The sequence below is a fragment of the Danio aesculapii genome, chromosome 1 (assembly GCF_903798145.1).
Source record: "Danio aesculapii chromosome 1, fDanAes4.1, whole genome shotgun sequence".
NCBI classification, from domain to species: Eukaryota; Metazoa; Chordata; class Actinopteri; order Cypriniformes; family Danionidae; genus Danio; species Danio aesculapii.
The window spans coordinates 56,030,674-56,053,527 of record NC_079435.1 but is presented as its reverse complement, the minus strand read 5'-3'; the positions used below and the strand labels follow the sequence as shown (position 1 = coordinate 56,053,527).

General features: G+C 33.9%; 2 protein-coding genes across 4 annotated transcripts in view; one reads left to right on the top strand and one right to left on the bottom strand.

Moving 5' to 3' along the window:
* Nucleotides 1-2,027: 2,027 nt before the first annotated feature.
* atic (5-aminoimidazole-4-carboxamide ribonucleotide formyltransferase/IMP cyclohydrolase) lies at nt 2,028-20,508 on the top strand. The gene is made up of 15 exons (XM_056463166.1): nt 2,028-2,136; nt 3,625-3,751; nt 5,014-5,157; nt 5,544-5,632; nt 6,025-6,176; nt 8,631-8,787; nt 8,869-8,994; nt 13,408-13,515; nt 13,637-13,722; nt 14,312-14,401; nt 16,718-16,843; nt 17,123-17,215; nt 17,303-17,485; nt 18,541-18,696; nt 19,777-20,508. Exons 1-15 carry the CDS (start codon nt 2,121-2,123, stop codon nt 19,894-19,896), a joined length of 1,773 nt encoding a protein of 590 aa, XP_056319141.1. The 5' UTR covers nt 2,028-2,120; the 3' UTR covers nt 19,897-20,508.
* The window catches only part of fn1b (fibronectin 1b), a 29,477-nt gene continuing 27,128 nt past the window's right edge, over nt 20,506-22,854 (bottom strand). For all 3 annotated transcript variants that reach the window (XM_056463138.1, XM_056463154.1, XM_056463147.1), the window contains one exon: nt 20,506-21,498. In XM_056463138.1, the coding sequence (XP_056319113.1) occupies nt 21,421-21,498 (78 nt within the window). In that variant the 3' untranslated portion in view covers nt 20,506-21,420. The remainder of the gene's footprint in view (nt 21,499-22,854) is intronic.

The following is a 22,854-nucleotide window of genomic DNA, read 5'->3' as shown; positions in this document are numbered from 1 at the left end:
AAATGCCTATGTAGTTTGTACGGCAGTTACAACCTGGTTTGCTGTACAACCAAATCATACATTATTTAATTTACACACACATATATATATATATATATATATATATATATATATATATATATATATATATATATATATATATATATATATATATATATATATATATATATATATATGTATATATATATATATATATATATATATATATATATATATATATATATATATGTATATATATGTATATATATATATATATATATATATATATGTATATATATATATATATATATATATATATATATATATATATATATATATATATGTATATATATATATATATATATATATATATATATGTATATATATATATATATATATATATATATATATATATATATGTATATATATATATATATATATATATATATATATATATATGTATATATATATATGTATATATATATATATATATATATATATATATATATATATATATATATATATATATATATATATATATATATATATATATATATATATATATATATATATATATATATATATATATTTATTTATTTATTTTGGAAAATGAATAATGAATATGAATAATGAATTTTGGAAAATGAATATTTTTATCCATTTCTTAGTGAATATAGCCAACATTTTTGCTGCATTTAAACAAAGCAGATCATTAAGCAACTATTAAAATAATATTTTGGTTATGGAACATCTTTAGAAATATAAAGATAGTTTAAATTCAAGTGAAATATTGCAAAAGCAAAATTATAAGCTACAAAATTTCGACTACATTTTATGTTTTTTGTTTGTCTTGTTTTATCTCTTGATATTCGCTTGATATAAACACTATACGTTAACCAATGTACAATGTGCAATTGTTATTTATCCGTTTTTTTTTTTATTTATTTTTTTTACTTATGCTAAGTTTAAAATACTTAAATCTTAAATGGGCTTTTTTGTTTATCACTTTAAATTTAATTTTGTGGAATTAAATAATTCGTATTATTATTTCTTATTAACATTTTATCAAAATATATCCATATAATATATATATATCCATATAATATATATATATATATATATATATATATATATATATATATATATATATATATATATATATATATATATATATATATATATATATATATATATATATATATATATTATATGTTCTAATTAGGCCCATCACGTAAGCCTGTTATACATTTCTGGCTACGTTTATTAAGATTAAATCATAACGTCAGTCTTTTTTGAACTTCTAATGTTTTGCTGATCTCAAGAGGACGCAAAGAGGAGCTTCTGAAGGCTTTGGGAGTTCATGTTGTGAAAATGCAAGGTGTGCAAGAGGCGCCATCTTTCGGTGTGTTTGCAAAGGTAAATGACAACTTTCAACTTTGATATTTCTTCTCCGTTATCTTTGATGTTTCAGTCGCTTGTGCTGAACTGCAACTGTGCATTTTTAATAAAGTCTGAATAATATTAAATATATTTAATAATTTTAAATATATGAAAAATAATAAGAGACCATTTAAAAAATCTCACATTATACTGGATGTGTTAGGTGTGGGTTTGATTAAAATGTTAGGCCTAATAGGCTTTTAATCATTTTCATAGGCATTTTATTAGCCTAAGTGCTGAAAGCTTTTCTTTTAAAAAATACAGACAATGATAGCGTCAGAATATTTGGTTATTATTATCGATTGAACAGTTAAAACATGCGCATTGTGTTTGCTTAAAAATACACATTACTTGTTATTTAATTTAAACAAAAATGCTTTTGATTGCATTCATTTTTATTTTAATTTAGCATAAAACATAATTTAAAAAACGTCTTTACTCAGTAACTATAAATCGTAAATCCAAATAATAAGTTTGTTTTCCAAGTGGTCTCTTAATCATTTCCATAGCTGGATACTTATTAAGACAAAACTTAATTTTAAACAAGTTTGGTTGAAGTGGGAGTGTCGTAATTTAAAACTACAATTCCCAGCATGCAACTACGCGGATAAAACTATTGCATCCACGTGTTTTGATTAACACCGCGCGCTTCACGAGACACTTCAGCACAAATCTGCGATTTCCTCTGCTTTCTCTGCAGCATGGCATCAGAAATAGGTAAACGTCTTGCTTTTTAAACTTTCTGCATGTTTTGCTTATAAATCTAGTGTGTTGCGTTTGCATTTTGGGATGATGTAGCACGATGACATGTTGCCTCGTCACAGCGATTACTAACATTCCATAAAACTTTATAGATGTGTCGAAAAGAGTTCGTGTATTGATACCTATTCACAGACTATAGAGGTAAAGTTGGTTTTATATTCGGATATTCAGACATTCTCCTTAATAATATAATTTCAGATAAGTATTCTTTGCAAGTACTAAAAAGGGAAATCATATTAGCAGCAAATGACTATCAAAGTACATTGTTCACAGTGAATTATATAGTGTTAATGTTGTTTAGAAGTCATACTTGCATGCTAATTCCGATCGAATATTCAAAGTAACATGGTAAACAATATAAAGACTTCTAAATGAACGAATGTGCGAATATAAAATCAACTTTACCTCTATTCACAGACTGACCTGATATCCCACTATTAATTTTATAGACAAACGTATCATAGTAGAGGTAAAGGTGGTTTTATATTCGCACATTCGTTCATTTAGAAGTCTTTATATTGTTTACCATGTTACTTTGAATATTCGATCGGAATTAGCATGCAAGTATGACTTCTAAACAACAATAACACTATCTAATTCACTGTGAACAATGTTGTACTTTGATAGTCATTTGCTGCTAATATGATTTCCCTATTTAGTATTTGCAAAGAATACTTATCTGACATTATATTAAGGAGAATGTCTGAATATCCGAATATAAAACCAACTTTATCTCTATCATGGTAATACTGTGAATTTGGCTCAAACATAATGCACGATAGTTTCAAAGTTCTGAAATATTGCATTTATTTTTGTGAATATGGTATATCAGTTACCAAATATATAGTTTTCGGTACTAGATACTGAGGTAAGTTGGAGAATCATGCAAATCACAGGGATTTATGAATTTCAGAGTTTGTTTATGCATTTATTTATTTATTTTTCTGAGCTAAACATATTGACTTGCATAGTTTTATTAATAAACCTCTTTTTCAGAAGAGACCTAATAAATGAATGATTTTATGAGTTCCAGTTTTATTTTGTCATATTTTCTTATGTGTTATTTAAAAGACACAATATTTAATATTTTTTAGATTTTAAAACACTTTCTATGCATGTAAAGTCACTTTTAGAAATTAAATTGAACATATATCAACAATATGACGTTTATTTTGACTTAGGTCTTTATATCAGCAGTGGTTTTGCTGTCTGAAACAATCACTGTATAATTATTAAAATAGCATCAAATTACTATAGTATTGCAGTCTGATATCTTCATTGTTTTACTTTATGAAAAATTGGATGTGCTTTGTCATCACATGTAATTTGAACTACTCTGTCTCCATATTGCTGCAGTTGTTGAAATGTCACATGCTTTTTTCCTTAAGCTTGCACCCTTTCTGATGGTCTAATTGATTTGACTGATTGATTTATCTCTTTCAGCATTGCTGAGTGTTTCGGATAAGACTGGACTGGTGGAGTTCGCCAGGCGTCTGGTGTCAGTGGGTCTGTCGTTAGTGGCATCAGGAGGAACCGCCAAAACACTCAGAGATGCTGGACTCGCAGTCAGGTCACGCATCTCTTATTACTGCATGTCATTCAGATGTGTTTATAGTGTCGTGGTTTGTTGAATCCTGATGAAAGACTAACTGCTTAAAAGGCAGTATGTCCAAATATGAAAAGTCTTTTAAAAATGTTTAGATATTGCATTAATTGTACAGGGTGTCTGCGGTTTTTTTTAAGTGTCTTAAATGTCCAAAAACTAATTTTAGGTCTTGAAAAGTATTAAATTCACGGAAATATTGTGCTGTAGGTCTTAAATCATTTTAAACAGGTACCCACTACTACCCAATTGGGTCAGCATCCAACTTATCAGCAACAAGACTTTGTTGAATCCTATTAATAATTATAAATAAATATTAATTTTTTAAATTGTCTTTATCAATATAGTTTCATTATCTTCCTTACAATAACATTTGTTTAAACCTGATGAAGACAGTTAAAAATACTTTAATAAAAAGTCTGAAAAAGGTCTTGGTCTTACATTTGACTTGAAAATTTGCAGCAACCCTGTGGTAAAAAAAAAAAAAAAAAAAAAAAAATATATATATATATATATATATATATATATATATATATATATATATATTTATTTATTTATTTATTTATTTATTTATTTATTATTATTAATCAATTAATTAATCAATTAATTAATTTTTTTTTAAAGTGGAAAATGAACTTTATTTAGCATTTTCTTATTTCCCCAACATTTATGTTATTTATTTTTATGCCTGTACTATTAATTATCCATAAATTTGTGCAGGTATTTGTTGATTTATATGTATTTGTGTATGTGTATATATATAAATAAAAATATTCACATTTATATATTTTTTTATATATGTATTTTATATTTTTATTTATTTGCTTACACAATTATTGTTGTAATTATGCAGAAATTTATAGATTTATTTGTGTATTTATGTTTATTTATTGTTTTTGCAGGCTTCATTCTTTATACTTGTTATTGCAATATAACAAAATGCATGATTGGAAACATAGCTGTTGTTGTTAAAAGTTCAGTTGTACAATGTCACAAGCATATAAGTTTACGATTACTATTTCTTTTCAAATGTTTCATGTCCATGCATTAATTTAATGTAACCAAAATATGAGTTAATATATTAAATAGTAATACTGTTTAATAAGTGTTTTCTATTTCATTAAATGTTATGATACAATTTTTTCCTTTTGTTCCAAAGCTGAATTTTCAGCATCATTACTCCAGGCTATCACCATTGAGTTTAATTAGATGTATGATTTCTGCTACAGGGATGTATCTGAGCTCACCGGATTCCCTGAGATGCTCGGAGGCAGAGTTAAAACCCTTCATCCGGCTGTCCACGGTGGCATTTTGGCCAGACAAACTCCATCCGATAAGGCTGATATGGAAAAACTAGGGTTCAGTCTTGTCAGGTAATGAATGCTCTTTTGGTTTGGTTTTTAAATTGAGGTCATGTTATTTCATGAGTGATTGTCTTGTGACAGGATGTAATCAGATTTTGTGGTGCTAACATGCTCTCAATTGGTTTTTTGTTAGAAGTACAGACTCTGCTTGTAATCTATTCACTGATAATTAAAACTGTGCTGCTGTGACCAAATCCTCTTTGATCTCAGTTTCTCAGCCAATCAGAGAGAAGCAGAGAGAAGTTTGCTTTGCTGATGGTCACATGAGCACTGTGAACTATAGTCGTATTTATGTAGTAATGCAAAGCTTGCAGTATAGATATTTTTAAGTAGTAAGTTTAATTAGTAAGATTGCATCAATAGCAGTTAAGTATTTAATATTTCTGTTCTTCAAGAGTGGCCGTGTGCAACCTTTACCCGTTTGTGAAGACCATTTCATCCCCTGGTGTGACTGTGGAAGACGCTGTTGAGCAGATTGACATCGGTCTGTACACTGTTAAATCTCCACGTGATTTTGATTAATGGTTCGGTCCTACTTTTATATTAGGTGGCCTTAAGTACTATGTACTTGCTTCAAAAAATCAATACAGTGTATTTCCTGTGTTGATAATGTATTGCAGAACACTTCTGGTGCTCTTGAGATAGAATATGAGTGGGGTTAGGTATAGGTTTGGTGGTATAAGTAGGTTTAAGAGTGGGTTAAGGTGTAAGGCATGGTCAACAGTGTAATTATAAATGTTATATATATATTATACTTTAAAAAAGCCATTATTTGTGTTTCTAAACAGCATCATTTTCATGTAAAACAGATCTGGAATTAAATCGAAATAATCTGATTTTAATTTGTTTCACCAATAATCCCACATTTATCTTTAGGTGGTGTTACTCTTCTTCGAGCGGCAGCTAAGAATCACGCTAGGGTCACAGTCATCTGCGATCCATCCGACTACGATGTTGTGGCCAAGGAAATGGAGACCTCTGAAATCCACGACACCACAATGGAAACGCGCAAAATTCTTGCGCTGAAGGTAAATACGTGAGGATTGTGAAAATGATTAGTCAACTTGCTAACCTTTGTGCACGTATTTTAAAATAAACACAATACTGACTTTTATTTTAAGCCTATTCACATTAAAGTCCACATGAACCTGAAGCTGCGACCGTTTTTTATTTTCATATTGTGTTGCAGTTCCTAGAGAAATGGATTATTTAATGAGAAAACAGTGGGCGTGGCTTGTTTTTCTGCTGTGAGCTGATTGGATGTAGTAATGTAGGCATTTCATTCAGAAATATCGGGAAAAGGGTTTTAGAAGAGTTATTACAACCTAGTAAACTCCTCCTCCTCACCGTTTCTAATTGTTGTCAAAACTGACAGTAGGAGGGGCGTGGTTAAGTATGTTAGCCACGCCCAATACCTCAGACAGGCGTCATCTGAGAATTTAACTGAAAACAAACAGGAAGTGCATTTTCAGATTTTATTTAAAGATCACAAGGGCAAACAATTCGTTTTTTTCTTGATGACATGCGCAGATGAATTGTTCACCACAACACTAGCGATGTGAGCTAACAAAGTCATATGGTTTTGATTTCATTTGTACTTTAAATGTAAAAGACATTCAGAAACAGAGAGAGTCTAAGTTCATAGGAACACATGAGCATATTCTGCATTACTGAGATCTGAGTTTTGTGGTAAACCATGTTCAGACTTGCTCAAAGGTTTACTGTTAGCATTGAGCAATAGGTTTATTCAAGTCTGCTTGATGCGTCTGAATGTGGTTGGATTCATTGATTTGCATGTTTAGCCGTGTTGATAAACCCTTGAAACAAACACTGACTGAGATTTCTGCAAGGATTTCTACTGTTGCAACAGCATGTCTCCAATATTTGCTGTAGATGAAGGCGGCTGCAGTCAAAGTTCAGGCTTTGGAGCATTGATTGATTGATTTATTGATTGTGTTTATTTGCTATCTTATGAGGAATGAGTATGAGAAATGTGTCTTGTGTTTTAAATTGCATGTTTTGGATTTATATGGCTAATACCTATTAGCTTTCTGGGGGTTTTGAAGTAGTGAGCTTTCCAAAGTAAAAGTTCCAAAATGTATACATTTAAAACACACACACACAACACCTAATGTAGATAAGCTGTCAGAATATATTAATTTCAGTTTTAATACTAAAGAATGCTATTTCTGTTCAAATGTTTGGTGTCTGTATAAAAATTTTATTAGTAAAATAAGTATACTATTCTCACCAAAACCAAAAATATAAATTGATCAAATTGTAATACTATTTAATGTAAATGTTTTTATTTTATAATTTTTTTTAAATAATATAATGTCTTGCAAAGCTGAAATTTCAGCATCATCATACTTCAGTGTCACATAATCCTTAAGAAATGATTAGAATATGCTGATCTTAGGAGCCAGAAATATTTCAATATATTATTACTGCTGAAAATAGTTTTCATACTTAAGCATTTTATACAGGATTCATGTCATGAATATTAAAGTACTTTAAAATAATTAAAGTAATTTTGTTAGCTCACATTGCTAGTTATGTGGTGAACAAATCATCTGTGCATATCATTAAGAAAAAAAAATAGTTTGCCCTTAAAATCTGAAGATGCACTTCCTGTATTTTCAGATAATTGTCAGAGGTATTGGGCATGGCTAACATGCTTAACCACGCCCCTCCAACTGTCAGCTTTGACAACAAAAAGAAATGTCAAAGAGGAGGTGTCTGTTAGGTTGTAATAACTCTTTTCTTGATCTTTCTGAATTAAATGCCTATTTTACTACGTCCAATCAGCTCTCTGCTGAAAAACAAGCCACGCCCACTGTTTTCTCATTTAATATTCTGTTTCTCTAGAAACTGCGTCACATTATGAAAAAAACGGTCGCAGCTACGTGTGGACTTCATTCGTTTCTCTTTACTGTATTAGCCACTCACCTCTCTAGACCTCTATATCAGTCATTAGTAGGCTCGCACGGAATCTGTGCGTACAGAATTCCACAGATTTTTAGTCCATCCTTAATTCTGTTTATTTACTAGAGTAAATGTGTGTAAATCTATATTTATTCAGTATTTTTTTTTTATTGATTACAGTAATATTGACTAATATGAAAATGTTCATCTGATTTATGTACAATGCAGTTTGTACAGTAATATTTTCTGTCTTTTAGTAGATATATTATATGAGAGACTTGCTTTGTTTACCAAATAAAGTGAATCTAATTGGATTTGCATTTTAAACATTAAATAAAAGTTAAAAAGATACTATTTTTTATTTCACATATTAAGGTTTTAGTTACGATACTCCCAAAATAATTCGCAGAAATCTGCAGATTTTTACCAAAATAGCAAAAAACGTCCGCAGATTCTGTCTGGCCCTAGTCATTAGTGAACATTTGCAGCTTTCATTTCAGACCACAGCTATTTCTAAACAAAGTTGTGTGTATGAATTTGTATTTGTAATACTTCAGGCCTTCACGCACACTGCTCAGTACGATGAGGCCATCTCTGATTACTTCAGACGTGAATACAGTCGAGGAGTTTCCCAGCTCCCTCTGCGTTACGGGATGAACCCGCATCAAGCACCAGCTCAGCTCTACACTACACGACCAGCACTTCCGCTCACAGGTAAATATGCCCACACGTGCTAACATCACTGAGCTATTCAACCATAAATGGGATTTATTAATATGAATGTTTCTCTCTTAGTGCTGAATGGATCTCCAGGCTTCATTAACCTGTGTGATGCTCTGAACGCATGGCAGCTGGTCAGAGAGTTGAAGAAGGCTCTCGGTTTGCCAGCCGCCTCTTCATTTAAACACGTCAGTCCTGCAGGTATGAACACAGTCATGCTCCATGGATGACCATAAAAGTTCATCCACATTAAGACTGAATTTTTTGTATACTTGAAGTCATAGATTTGCATTTTTAGCTGTTGATCTTTCCTAAAAACAAACAGTATCTGGGTTTCCATCCTGAATTGAAGCAAATCTTTCGCAAAAGTAGTTGAGAATTGAGTTTCCATCAAGTTGTTAGAGCAGCTTACTGTAGAATTGGTAACCTAGCAACCAGCAGTAAACAAGGTAAGCGTAATAGACCTTTTTCTTAGAGCGCAAAATTACCTATTATGCTTTGCGTGTATACGTAAGGAGGATGCGAAGAACATTCGGACTGCTTTGAAATGATAGTTTTAACAAAGTCCCTTTTAAGGCAAGTCATTTCACTCAGCAGCCATCTCTCGGGCAGTATGCTTGGGCCTTTTGTTTGAATGGGGAAACATCAAATTTTCCAAAACTACTTGCCAAGCTTAAGATTATATTTCATATTACGAATAACCTATAAAATATAACAACAACCGTCTATTTAGTTTCATTTCTTAATGTTTGTATCACACAAAATCTGCAGAAACTCAGGTCTGGTCCAAGCCCCTCCTCCGGAGAATTGTCATTCTATAGCGATTTGCTGATTGGCTCCTGTACTAGAAAGTGGGCTTTGTTCGTCATACAGCGATCGCTGATTGGCTCCTGTACTAGAAGCTGGGCTTTATTTGTCATACAGTGATTGCTGATTGGCTCCTGTACTAGAAGGTGGGCTTTATTCGTCATACAGCAATCACTGATTGGCTCCTGTACTAGAAGGCGGGGCTTCATTTGCCATGTTGACAGTTACACTTTTCCCCATTCAAAAGTATACGAGTGACATGTCTTGTGTATTCTACAGTCTTTGGTTTTAATCTATTTTACTTGCTTTTAACGTCTTTGAACTAATACTGCCGTCAATCAGCGCCACCTCCTGGACTGATTATTTAAATAGTGATCTTATAGGAATGAAAAACGAGTCATTTAGCATTACCGTCAGACAGCATCTTGTGCCATTTAAATGAATCGGTGTCATCGCTAAAGTGATCATTTTCCCTTTTATCCAATTATATAACCAACCCAAACAAATGTAATTCACCAAAATGTTTGACACAGTTTGTACTGTCACACGAACACAGTGATTGAAAGGCTGTTTCTCAATTTCAAGAACGCAGAGATCAGACTTGCGTTCTTGTGGAGAGCAGTCTTGCCAGGTCACCTTGGAAGAACGAACTCATAAGAACGTGAGAACTCAGAATGCGTCCTGTGAGAAATGAGCTGCTGCGTTATTCCGGATGGTCACATGACCTTCACGCATTTTTACAGAAATTATTTACATTACAATTATTACATCACAGCATTCATACAGCGATTTATTGTTTGTCCCATTTTCACAATATATACTATGCATAAAGACCTTACAGATATACTTTGCACAATACAAATAAAACAAATTTTTATACGAATTTCAACAAATAAACACTTTTAATGTGTTTATTAAGATTTTCATCATCATTGTTTACTTTCACCGTCTGATTTAGGGAAACTCCTGACTGGTAAATAAGTTATATTTCTGAATTTTAGTAATAAACCTATATAAAAGGCTGTGCTTCCTCCAGTCGCTATGACTTCTGGGACTTTCTAGAGCGAGTTCGGCGCTTAAGTCTGCATCGGTGCATCGTTTATATTAAGAGCACATCCGGGAACTTTCACGCATCCTCCGTTCTTGCGGTCTTGTTTTGGAACTTAACTTTGGCGGATGATGACATTACACGAGAACACGATGACGCAAGACCGCTGAAGAACGCATATCGAGAAACAGCCAAAGACTGGCACAAAGTGAAAAAAATTGGCACTTCGAATTGACAGAAAAACACAGACTCTGATAAATACTACACAATACAAACGAACTAAATAAAACCTAAACTGCTCCCGACCAGATCCACCAGCGGAGTATCAGTAACTTAGTTTTATTTTTTGAAAATTGCACGGCTTCGTTACATACCTGTTAGGTATTTTACCTGATAGGTAACTTTTTAAAAAGCAGACAAGCGACAAATCCAGATTTCACCATTTCCCGATGCGAAAAGCTCTTGGATAAAAAAAATGTTCTTCAAAAACTTATTTCTGTCACATGCACTGTAGTCCACACATGACTCTTATAGCGGGGAAATGAAAACAAAACCTTTGTTGCAAGACATTTATAAATGCAGCACTAACAACTCGTGTCTCCAAACATTTTTTCTTCCTCTTGTTTTGGTGACGTCTCTCTGCTGTCTGAACACTTTAACAGGTAAAAGAAGTTATCATGCATATTAATGAAGTTACACCTCATTCACAATAGAGCACGCTGATTGATTCGAACCAAGTCTTTCTTATGAATTAATGCTGCACCTTCAAATGCGTCACGTTGGACTCGCCGGTACAGACAGCCAGTCTCCATGCTGGATTACACGCAAGGATCTCATCGCCGTGACGCAGCTTCAAAATTTTGTTTCAAACCGGAAGAACGAATTTGCTCGAAATAACACAAAAACAACCAATTTTTACTTTTTAGTGAAATATGTGTCCTAATAGTGTTTAGAGCAGCGTGGGACACACGTATGACTGCCAACATCTCAAAACATGTGTTTTGTGACCCATTAACACAGGATAATGGAATGCCAGTTAATAGATAAATTTTAAAAAGCAATTTAAATGTTACGTGTTTAAGTTGTTAAGGGTATTAAAAGGATGAAACGTAACAATCAGTGAGTCTACTGATGCTGGATGAATGAGAACACACAACCACTTGTTAAGTGAAACAAATTAAGTATTTAATAAACAGTGAATGTCAAACAATGAATAGAGAATGCAATGTAAATGTAATTTTAAATAATCAAATTAAAGAAAATAGGAGTGTTGCCAAAACAAAGAAATAAATAAAACAAAACGATCTAGCTAAACCCCAACCCACTAAACTGACTAACCAAAGAAAACTGAAATCTTCAGCACGTAGCTTAACTAAACTTCATAACCTCAAAACATAATTACACATGTGGCAACGCCTCCTTTAACTAACTAACAAATAAATATTCTAAGCTGCTCACATTACTAGAGTTCTCATAAAGTACACACTGTTAGCCATTAGCAAAACAAAATCTCCATATAATCCAATTCTCACAAAGATCGTTCAACTTCTCACTATAGATAATAAACTGAGCTGCACAAGCATATCTAATAAAGCAATCTCTTAATAAAGAGAACTAGAACACAGCAAATCGCAAACAAATAAACACAAATGAACAGGCTGGCCGACACAAGTGAGGAGACTGGCTGTGAGCCAAGCGCTTTTCAAGAACAGCGCAAGCACATTGCTTTTATACGGAGCAAACCCGGTTCTGATTGGCGTGTCGATGGTGATTGACAACTCCTTTGACCAATGGTTGCACACCTAGAAACAGCACAGGGCACACTGCGGAAAACAGAGAGAAGAGCACGCAAAACGGAACAAACAAAACATATGTGAAACGTAACAATTAGGTTACATGAACGTTAACCTAATTTTGACCATAAGGTTTGACAGCACCTTATTCCAAGCTGACTATTTGTTCACGAGTTTTGTCATTGAAATATTGAATAATGTTTGGAAAATATTGAAAAATGTCATATTTCATCATGCATCATCATATTTTTACAAAAATAAAATCTGTTTGAGTGTCAGTGGGTCAGGTGCATATTAATGAATGCATCTAGAAAATATCAGCAAAAATCTATTAAATTGTCAATGCAGAGGATATTGTTTGATATAAAAGAGAAAAAGGAAAAATTGGGTGCATCCAAACACTAAATTTTCATAGTAAGAATGGATTTTTTCCTTCTCAAAGAACAGCAGGATAATCTAGCAAGAGTTTTTATTATTATTATTATTATTATTATTATTATTACTTATTTCAGAATATCAGTTGCTTAGTTTGATGCTTTGCTAATGAATCTGGAGCCATTTTGGTATTTGCTTACACCACAGGTGTCAAAGCCAGTTCCTGGAGGGCTGCAGTTCTGCACAGTTTAGTTTCAACCCTAATTAAACACACCTGATCAAAACTAATCAAGTCCATCAGGGTTGTTTGAAACCTTCAGGTAAGTGTGTTGAAGCAGGGTTAAAACTAAACTGTGCAGAACTGCAGCCCTTCAGGAACTGGCTTTGACATCTGTGGCTCTGAATTGTCAAAATACATCTCCAAATACTTGCTTTGGGAAAACTCAAAATAAAAAATAAAATATTTTTTTGATGGACAAACGTTTGGGGGGTAAATGTGATTGACAAAACTTGTTGCATTAACTTGGGAATGTGCAAACCTCAAAGTTTGTCTTGCAGAAAATAAGAAACTTATGGAATAAATGCTTTCAGGAGCTGCTGTTGGCGTCCCGTTGAGTGAAGACGAGGCCAAAGTGTGTATGGTGAATGACATGCTGCAGGATCTCACTCCTCTCGCCACTGCGTACGCCAGAGCCAGAGGTCAAACATCTCTCCACACTTCATTTTCTATGACTAGTACTGAGACACATTAATCAACAGGCATGACTCTTACTGTTTAGCATGTTTAAGCTTGAAAAACAAACTGAAAAATGTGTTGTAGGATCTGACAGAATGTCCTCCTTTGGAGACTTCATCGCTTTGTCTGATGTCTGCGATGTTCCCACTGCCAAGATCATCTCCAGAGAGGCGAGTTTTCATTTAAGTCACATTGAAGAATTCGTATTGTCACAAAGCAAGTGTCACTAAAATGAACAAATGCCTCAAAATCAGATTATAATGTAGCGTTACTCCAAACACAAAAGGATTTTATTATTCTGCATTAATAAACATTGCAATATCAAGAGCAATATGAGACTGAGGGTTTCTTTGGTCATAATGTTGAAGCACAACCCTGCGGTCAGTTCATATTATTTAGATAGTTGAAAAATGTTTGTCATTAGTAATGGTTTATAGGATTGCAACATTTTTAACAAAGTGACACCAGGAAAATTGTTAGTATTTTTATTATGTATTAGCGCTGAAATCTTATTTAATTCATGTATTCATTTGTTTGTTGATTTTAATTGTATATTTATTATTCAAATGTTCTTGTCATGAAAATAGCCTTGGTTGCTGACATGGCATTAAATAAAAAATACATTACATTAATGATCTGCGTTTGAAGTTTACATTTATAATTCTGACATTTACATTTTCTTTCTTTATAAAAATCTCCTTTTCTGGAGGTCAGAAATTGCATATCATTTTATACACCACTTTGCCCGTTTTTCTGTAGGTGTCTGATGGTATCGTTGCTCCTGGTTATGAAGCGGATGCGCTGCGGATTCTGTCCAAAAAGAAGAATGGGAACTATTGTGTTCTTAAGGTGGGCGCATGCTTGTGGATTGGTCAAAGATTGATTGAAGGATTTTATTTTAGCTTGAATGCAAATCTATTTTTAAAAATAGCTTCTTGGAAAAGCTGAATTTTCAGTGTTACTTTTAATCTTTAGTGTAATATATAATTGCTCCGAAATCATTCTAATGCTGATTTTTGATGCAATCTAACATGCTGGTTTGATTTTTATAATCAATGTTGCTAACAGCTTTATTATGGGAACAATTTTAACAATTTTATTAAGATATTAACTAAGTTATTAAGAAAATAATTAAGAATTCTTGGCATAAAAATCTTCAACTACAGTATAAAGACTGTCAATTTTCAATTTAATGTTGTGTTTTTAAAATAAGTGTTAATATTTATAATAGTGGGTCTTTTAAATATATATATATTTCCAAAGTCTCCTAAGAATTATCCTGAAGACCATGTCCTTTAGGTCTGCATCTAACAATACTTTTAATAATCGATTAATCTGTTGGTTTATTTTTTTCCCCCATTAATCGATGAATCGGATTAAACAAAAAAACACATGAAAAGCATTCATTTCCAACCCTTTATTTAAAAAAGCTCATCCCTCAGCTGTTATAATAATATAAAATAAAAAACTAAGTAGTTTTGTCCTGTTTTCAATCCAAATATCTAAAGAAAATATAAATCAAGAGACATACCAGACACATGAAATCGCTTTCTTTAAAAAATTATGTCTTGTTTTCTGAAAAAACCCACCTCAAAATAAGTGATTATTTGCTTAAACCAAGCAAAACTATTTGCCAATGAGGTAAGAAAAATAATCTTAATGAGACGATCTCAAACCTAAGTTTCAGCATCACTTTATTTTCTCAAGCCATTTTTCTTGTCTAGTCTTGATTTAAGATTTTTAGATATTTGGACTGGAAACGAGACACAATGACTTGGTAAGAAAAGTTATTTTTGCAGTGCAGCTATACATGACTACAGATGGAAAAATGAATGATCCAAAAGAGGCGAGTGAATAAAAATGTGTCTTTAGTCTTGCAATACAAAGTAACTGTACCATCGCTGCTTTACTATTGTTATTAACTCTTTCACTGGTGAGTTTAATATATTCTATCTGGACCCGGGAGTCAGTTTTTTTTGCCGACCGTTATTTTAGAACATTCACCCTTAATGTTTCCATGGCGACACGTCATATTTGTTACGTGACACACCTCAGCCCCAATAGCGGGTTGTTGCTAGATCGGATAAGTTTGCGGTCGGAGATTAACGAGACTAATTTGTATTATTTATTAAATTTCTGATTTATTGTATTTTAGTAACGTATACCCCCAACCCTAAACCCAACCGTCATGGTAACCTTAAAAACTGTAGTTGTACCGAGTATTAGTTATGCTACCCAATAAATAGTTTTTTTTTAACGCCTACCCTCACCCCAACCCTAAACCTAACAGTCACAGTACTGTAAAAATATTTATTATTGTTATACAGTGTCATTAAAAAATGCTGCTATATTAATATATATATGTTGCTATATACTTCCGGCCGGCCGCATATCTGATCTAGACTTTACCCCAATAGCGCTGTATGACCGATGTATCCCTTTTATTATTATTATTATTTTTATTTTTTTCCAGTTTAAGTCAACATTGACACGCTCATCATGTAATCAACTACCTGATATTCCAATTCATGTAAATGTGTGAGTGTATTGTGTTGTTTAAAAGACTTGATCTTGATCTATAACATGAGATGGGCATCGCCATGTTTATTTGCAGCTGTGTGTTTGCCTCATTCATAAAAGCGGAACACGCAGGATTCAACATGCAAGTTCCTCCCCAAATACATGCAAGTGGTTGGTGAAATTGGAGAAGAATAGATTAAAATTTATAGTTACTTTCACTCTGTGTGTCTGATATGAATAAAACACATCAGCAAATTATATTTGAATGCATTGTTAGACTTCTATAGACTTTCTTGTGTGTTTTACTAGTACTTGTGTGTATTTGCATGTCTAAAACATAAAATAAGCATTAGGCAGTTAAAACGCTGCGTAATTGTGATCATATGACAAGTCTTTCTCTGGCTCAGCACCAGTCAATGCACCAAAGCTCAGTTTGAAATTTTCAGTTGCCGCTCTAATAAGGGTAAACGAGCTAATGCTAACTTGTCATGCTTGTCAAAATGGAACCCAGTGTCGTGCGACAACTTTTAGTAATGGATTTATATCGATTCATTGTTGCAGCCCTAATGTCCTTAAACATGAATGTAAGCCTTCTTGGTATTTATCCTTTTTTATTTTTATTATTTTTATTAATATTATATATAGATGGATCCTGAATATGAACCCGATGAAGAAGAGGTGAGGGTGCTTTTTGGTTTGCATCTCAAACAGAAGAGGAATGGAGCAGTCATTGATAAAGAGCTCTTCAGCAACATTGTGTCAAAGGGAAAGGTAAGAAAAGCCACTACAGATGTTACTTTTCCATTATAAAGGGGTCCTGTTATGCTCTTTCTACTACAGCGGTCAACATTTGAAGTGGTTCATCACCTTTCATCAGAGTCATTCTAAAACTATTGAACAGCACATTTTGTTTTAGGACAATTTTGAAAGTCTTTTAAACCATTTATGTGGTTTAAAACATTTGATCAGACTGACTGTTGAAATACTGCTGATGTTTTTGTGTTAATGTACGAAGAATCAAACACAGATGATGTGATTTTTGTGTTAAAGCTGTCTGAGAGTGCTCTGCGAGACCTCATCGTCGCCTCCATCGCTGTAAAGTACACTCAGTCGAACTCTGTGTGTTATGCAAAAGATGGGCAGGTAAACATGACCTTATTATATAAATCGAAAGGCATTTAAAGCTTGCAAGTGTTTGAAAATGCAAGATAAATATATATTTTTTGTTAGGTGATTGGCATCGGCGCCGGGCAGCAGTCTCGTATCCACTGCACTCGGCTGGCAGGAGACAAGGCTGACAACTGGTGGCTCAGGCACCATCCAGGAGTGCTCAGTATGAGGTTTCGCAGCGGAGTGAAGCGCGCAGAGATGGCTAATGCTATTGATCAGTATGTCAGCGGCACGGTTGGAGAGGTAGTCTATTCAAACATTGGTCACTTGCACTAGTCATGCAGGGATAAATTGAACTATTTAGTTGATTTAGGATTGTCTGCAACCATGCTTTCAGAAGTAGCAACAAAAACTACAGAATGTCTCATTTTAATGACTTGTAGACATTTTGTGAACTGTTTTGGATCTCTCTCTCAGAAACAGATGAGAAATGTGTAGATTATTTTCACCTTAAATGCAAAAAATAAATAAACCAAAAAAATTAAATTAGCAATGAGAATTTGGGTGCAAGATGTGCTCGACCCTTACATCACATACAAAAAATGTGTACCATGTTTGGATTCCTTGCTTGCTTGGTCTTGAAGAACAGTTCTTTTATAAAACCCATTATTTCTCAACTAGAAGCATGGATGCAAATATTTAAAGTTTTCGAATATTACACTTTTAAAAAAAAATATTATTAAATTCTTGAATAAAATTTATAAGGACCATCATTTGTGAATTACCAGTATTAATGCCATAATTAGCGATTAAATCTTTTTTTCTGTAACTGTAAAAGCCCAAGCTTATGAAACATGCATTTTTAATCATTAAAAAAGTGTCATCAAGTGTGTTTTATATATGCATACATTTATCAATAAAATATTACTTCACAGATAATTGAACAAAAAGTATATTTAACACCTAATGGTACTGCATAAAAACCCTGGTCCAAAATGATCCAAGCACATTTATCTTTAATCATCTTTAATGGTTAAAAAAAAGAATAATAATTATAATTATAACAATATCCTAAATATTAAGGCTCTGAAAGTGTGTAAATTTAATTATTTTACTAAAATCACTACATAAATAAATAAATACATAATGACAGTTAAATATCAAATAGTTTAATTACAATTTATTAAAATAAAAATAAAGATTTTATTCAAATGTTTGTTTTTTTTACTGTGTAAAACTTTGTCAACTTCTGAGCTTCAGTTATTAATCCCAATTTTTAATTTAAGCATCCTAGCCTTTTTTATTTCTGAACGAATGTGTTGTTCTGATGAGCTAATCTAAATTTGCTTGTACGTCAGGGACCAGATAAGGAGGTCTGGAAGGGTCTGTTTGAGGAGGTTCCTGAGCCTCTGTCGGAAGTGGAGAAGAAGAACTGGATCAGTTCTCTGCAGGCTGTGGCTCTCAGCTCTGATGCTTTCTTCCCCTTCAGGGACAATGTTGACCGTGCCAAACAGGTAAACACTTTTCAAGGGTCACCAAACAGTCATTACTTCCTATTCATGCATCTCATTTATGCTGCTTTATGCATACTAGTCATTCCTTGTAGCATCAAAAATGTTTGTTCATTCTGGATATGTATTCTTAGAGAGTACATTTTTTTTATTTTCAGGTGAACTATCCCTTTGTTTACTCATCCTCAGGTTGTTCCAAAGTTTCTATTGATCACAAAAGATATTTTGAAGAATGTTTGAACTGGTATCCATTGACATCAATAGTTTAGAACAGGGTTTCTCAATCTTGATCCTGGACAGCCGGTATTCTGCAGATTTTAGCTCCAACCCCAGTCAGACACACCTGGGCTAGCTAATCAAGCTCTTAAGCCCTGGTCACACTAAAGTTTGTGTGTGCGAAATTCTGTCGTGCGGCGCTGCGAAAAGGGGCGGGATTAAACAATATAATTAGACATTAAAAAAAGTGAGCGATTGCTCCGCGCTTTAAATTTCTGTCCAGAGTGGTCATGTTTTGATCCTTGATTGGTCTCACGCAGTCAAGTGATGCGATTTCGCAGGTCAGAGTTCACCAAGCTTGAACTTTGCACCGCAGCAACCTGCAAAACTGGACTCATGACCTTGCATTCGCGTGCGTATGAATGGAAGTCTATGGGGAGAAAAGCCCAGTGTGACCGCAGCTTTACTAGGCTTTCTGGAAACTTCCTTGCAGGTTTGTTGAGGCAAGTTGGAGCTAAAATCTGCAGGACAATGGCCCTCCAGGGCTGAGTTTGAGAACCCCTGGTTTAGAATGTAGTTCTATTCATGCGAGAGGTCCTGGGTTCAAATCCCGGACGAGCCCCCACTTTGTTACGACCCTGTTCAGTTTGTATTATTTTTGATAAACCTAATATAAGCAAAATTGAATGATCTCTTTAACACCAGCTTTCGCACTGATACTCAGATGTGCCCTCTGGAGGGCGCTATATCCTGTTTGCAATGCACCAAGTAAATGATGACAGAATACAAATTTTAAGGTGAACTCTCCCTTTAAGAAAGCACAAACATTTTTCAACATGACACTTTTCTATGTGTGCTTGTTTTTAGAGTGGTGTGGAGTATATCGCTGCTCCGTCTGGCTCTACTGCTGATGAAGTGGTCGTCAATGCCTGCAATGAGCTGGGAATTACCCTGGTACACACCAACATTCGCCTCTTCCATCACTGAAAAGCACTACAAAACTTCCAGCTGAATATAAATATACTACTACAAGTATACAGCTACTTTAGGTGTCTTTATCTAGATGTGCATGCCTGCAGTGAGCTAGGAATTACCCTGCTAAACACCAACATCCGTCCCTCCCATTAATGAAAAGCACTACAAACCATCTAGTTGAATACAATTACACAATATACCATACAAATATACAGCTACTTCAGGTGTTTTCTCTGTGGATGTACTCTGTAATTCCAAGTTGCCAACCAGGTTTTATGATTTAGCACAAACAAGTAGTAAGTCTTTCCACTTTCCAGTATTAAGTCAAATGTTTAACCGAGTACATGGCAACTAAACAGATTTTAAACATGGTTACAGGAGGAACATTACTCATGAGTGACTTTTTGCAATACTAATGCATTCAGAATAATATTAGCCACTCATTAATTTTTCATTTTCATCCTAAAAGCATATTTCTTTGCATTATTTCTGTCGGAGATGCCACTCGAGGGCTAAAAAAAAAGGTTTCTAATATGAAATGGTTTTCCACACACTTCCTGTTACATTCCATGCTGCCTTTAGTGTCTCGTGAGCATTGCTAAATAAAAAACACATCAAATGTAATATTTATCAAGGGTTTATTTCCATTTATTGATGTTTTTGCATGGTGTCATTTAGAACTTTGTTCCAAAACGATTTGATTTGAGTGAGATTTTATAAATACAATGTCATGAGTTTTGCAATATATCAAAAACGGATTTAACAGTGAAAACGGGTGCCGACAGTAAAACAAGGACCGTTAAATGAGACAACATTCTATACAATCCAAACACTTCAGAATGACGGAGTAAACAGTCAAAAATTATCCAAATTGAAAACAATCTAAAGACAGTGCTGACTCTAATTAACCAATGAGCCATCTTGGACAACAGACAATTTGAGACGTTTTGGTAACTCTGTGTACCCCAGTGGTGCTCTAACATTCTTCTAAAACAGTGCTTTTTTTCATTTATTTTAAAAGACTGTCTCACATTTGTTCATTCATAAAGGCTGGAATCCTCTGGAAATACTGCTATGGTAGTTTTTAGGTTGGGGGGGGAAGGGGGGTAAATTTATTAAAACTGGAAAGCTTTATAGAAAAATTCCATTTATTAGCATGGAATGTTGTTTATTCCTATTGTTGTAGTATCAAAAATGGGGGGGAAACAAGGGAGATAGCTTTAATATTGCAATTAATTGAACCTTTTTGTCAATTTAAGGTATAAACCACGCAAACAAGAAAGTTTAAGCCAATCAAACTCCTCAAAATAAACAACAGCCAATCAAAAGCTATGAGCAAATGCAGCTGTTGCTATGACATCAACACAGACCGGCTGTAAAGCAGCAGTTGGACGGCAGTAGAGATGTGGTAACAATCAGAGCGGCTTTAAGGCAGTATGTGATTAGTAGATTTTCATATTACATCATATCTTTTATTACGTGTCCCACATGAAACGACACATACGGAGGGGCAGAACATCACGGTCCGAGAAAGTTTCACTCTTGGGTTTTGGGATTGACTACAGCATCTGCAAGAAGTTCTGGTCGAAGACATTCGATGGGGCACTGAATGTTCTGGAAGATAAAGCATAATGTTATAAGATGAACGCCTGAAATAGAGCTGCATTGTGTATGAATCAAGGAAATGCATTTGTCAGTTAATGTTTACCAAATATATGAGGTAAATTGCCAACATAAAACATCTCATTAGCGTCACACAATTTAAATTACCTACATATTCTTAATGTGGATTTAAAGAGCCCCTATTATAGGTTTTTGAAAATGATCTTTCATGCAGTGTGTAACAGCTGTAAGTGAAGTGAAATATCCAGCTAAGGCTTAAATTTGAAAGTGCAGTGTATTAATTCATCTATAAAAGAGTCGACTCATAGTAGTTTGAATGAATCGCCGAGGTTATGAGTCTTTAGCCGTGCCGGTGTGACGTCGATACGGAACTCAAGCCCTGACCATTTGCTCCACGCGCAGACCCGAGAAAATTGAAACCCCTGGCCCCGCCCACAAACACTGTAGCAGATCTCAGTTGAATCATGTCGTGAAGATGCTGTGCTCTGAAGTGTAAGGGAAAGTTGGTGTTATTTTCCCTACCCAAACATGTGAAGAGTCAGTGGTTGAAGTTTATTTTTGCACAAATACCTTAGCATTATAGCCCCAGCCTTGTGCTGTGTTCCTGTCATTTCTCTGAAGAGTGCTTCAGCAATCTAAATGCTTACAATGGGGGATTCATCAGTTTGTTAGCCGTTTGTTAAAGGAAAGACCAGTAAAGAGTTTATGTATGGGACTTTGTCAGAGCTTGACAGGAACTTTACAGTGCATGGACCAGTTTCTTCCTCCATTTCACAAGTGTAAGTGCGATTTAAAATGGTTGCCTCCTTTCTCTAGCTTGCAAATTATGTATTGTGTTTTGTTACTTGTAACCGGTTGTACTGTATCTGGTTAACTTAATATTCTCATATCGTGTCTAAACCATGTTAAATACGCGACGTGTGCTGCTTTGTTTATGGTTTTAAATGTGTTTCTGAGCTTGCGATTTACTGCCATTTGTCATTGCTATGGCCACCATCAGCCGTTCCTACACACTTGCGGTAGTCAAGTTTCAAAATAGTTTAGCACAGTTGACCAATCACAACAGACTAGGTCATCGGACCAATCAGCGCAGATTAGCATCACACTAAGGAGTGATTTGGGAACAAATGAATCGTTGAACGAATCATATGGGACTCACAGGGATAATAAGGTAAAAATAAATGCATATAAGACAATGAGTGTTTTTTGACCTTGCATGCATATCAGCCTGTTGTTGGAGACCCCCCAAACCAAAATATGACCCTTTTTACTGCATAATAGGGGCTCTCTAAAATTGGATTTAATAAAAAAAAAAAAAAAACGATGGCAGATTTAAGTTCATGTGGA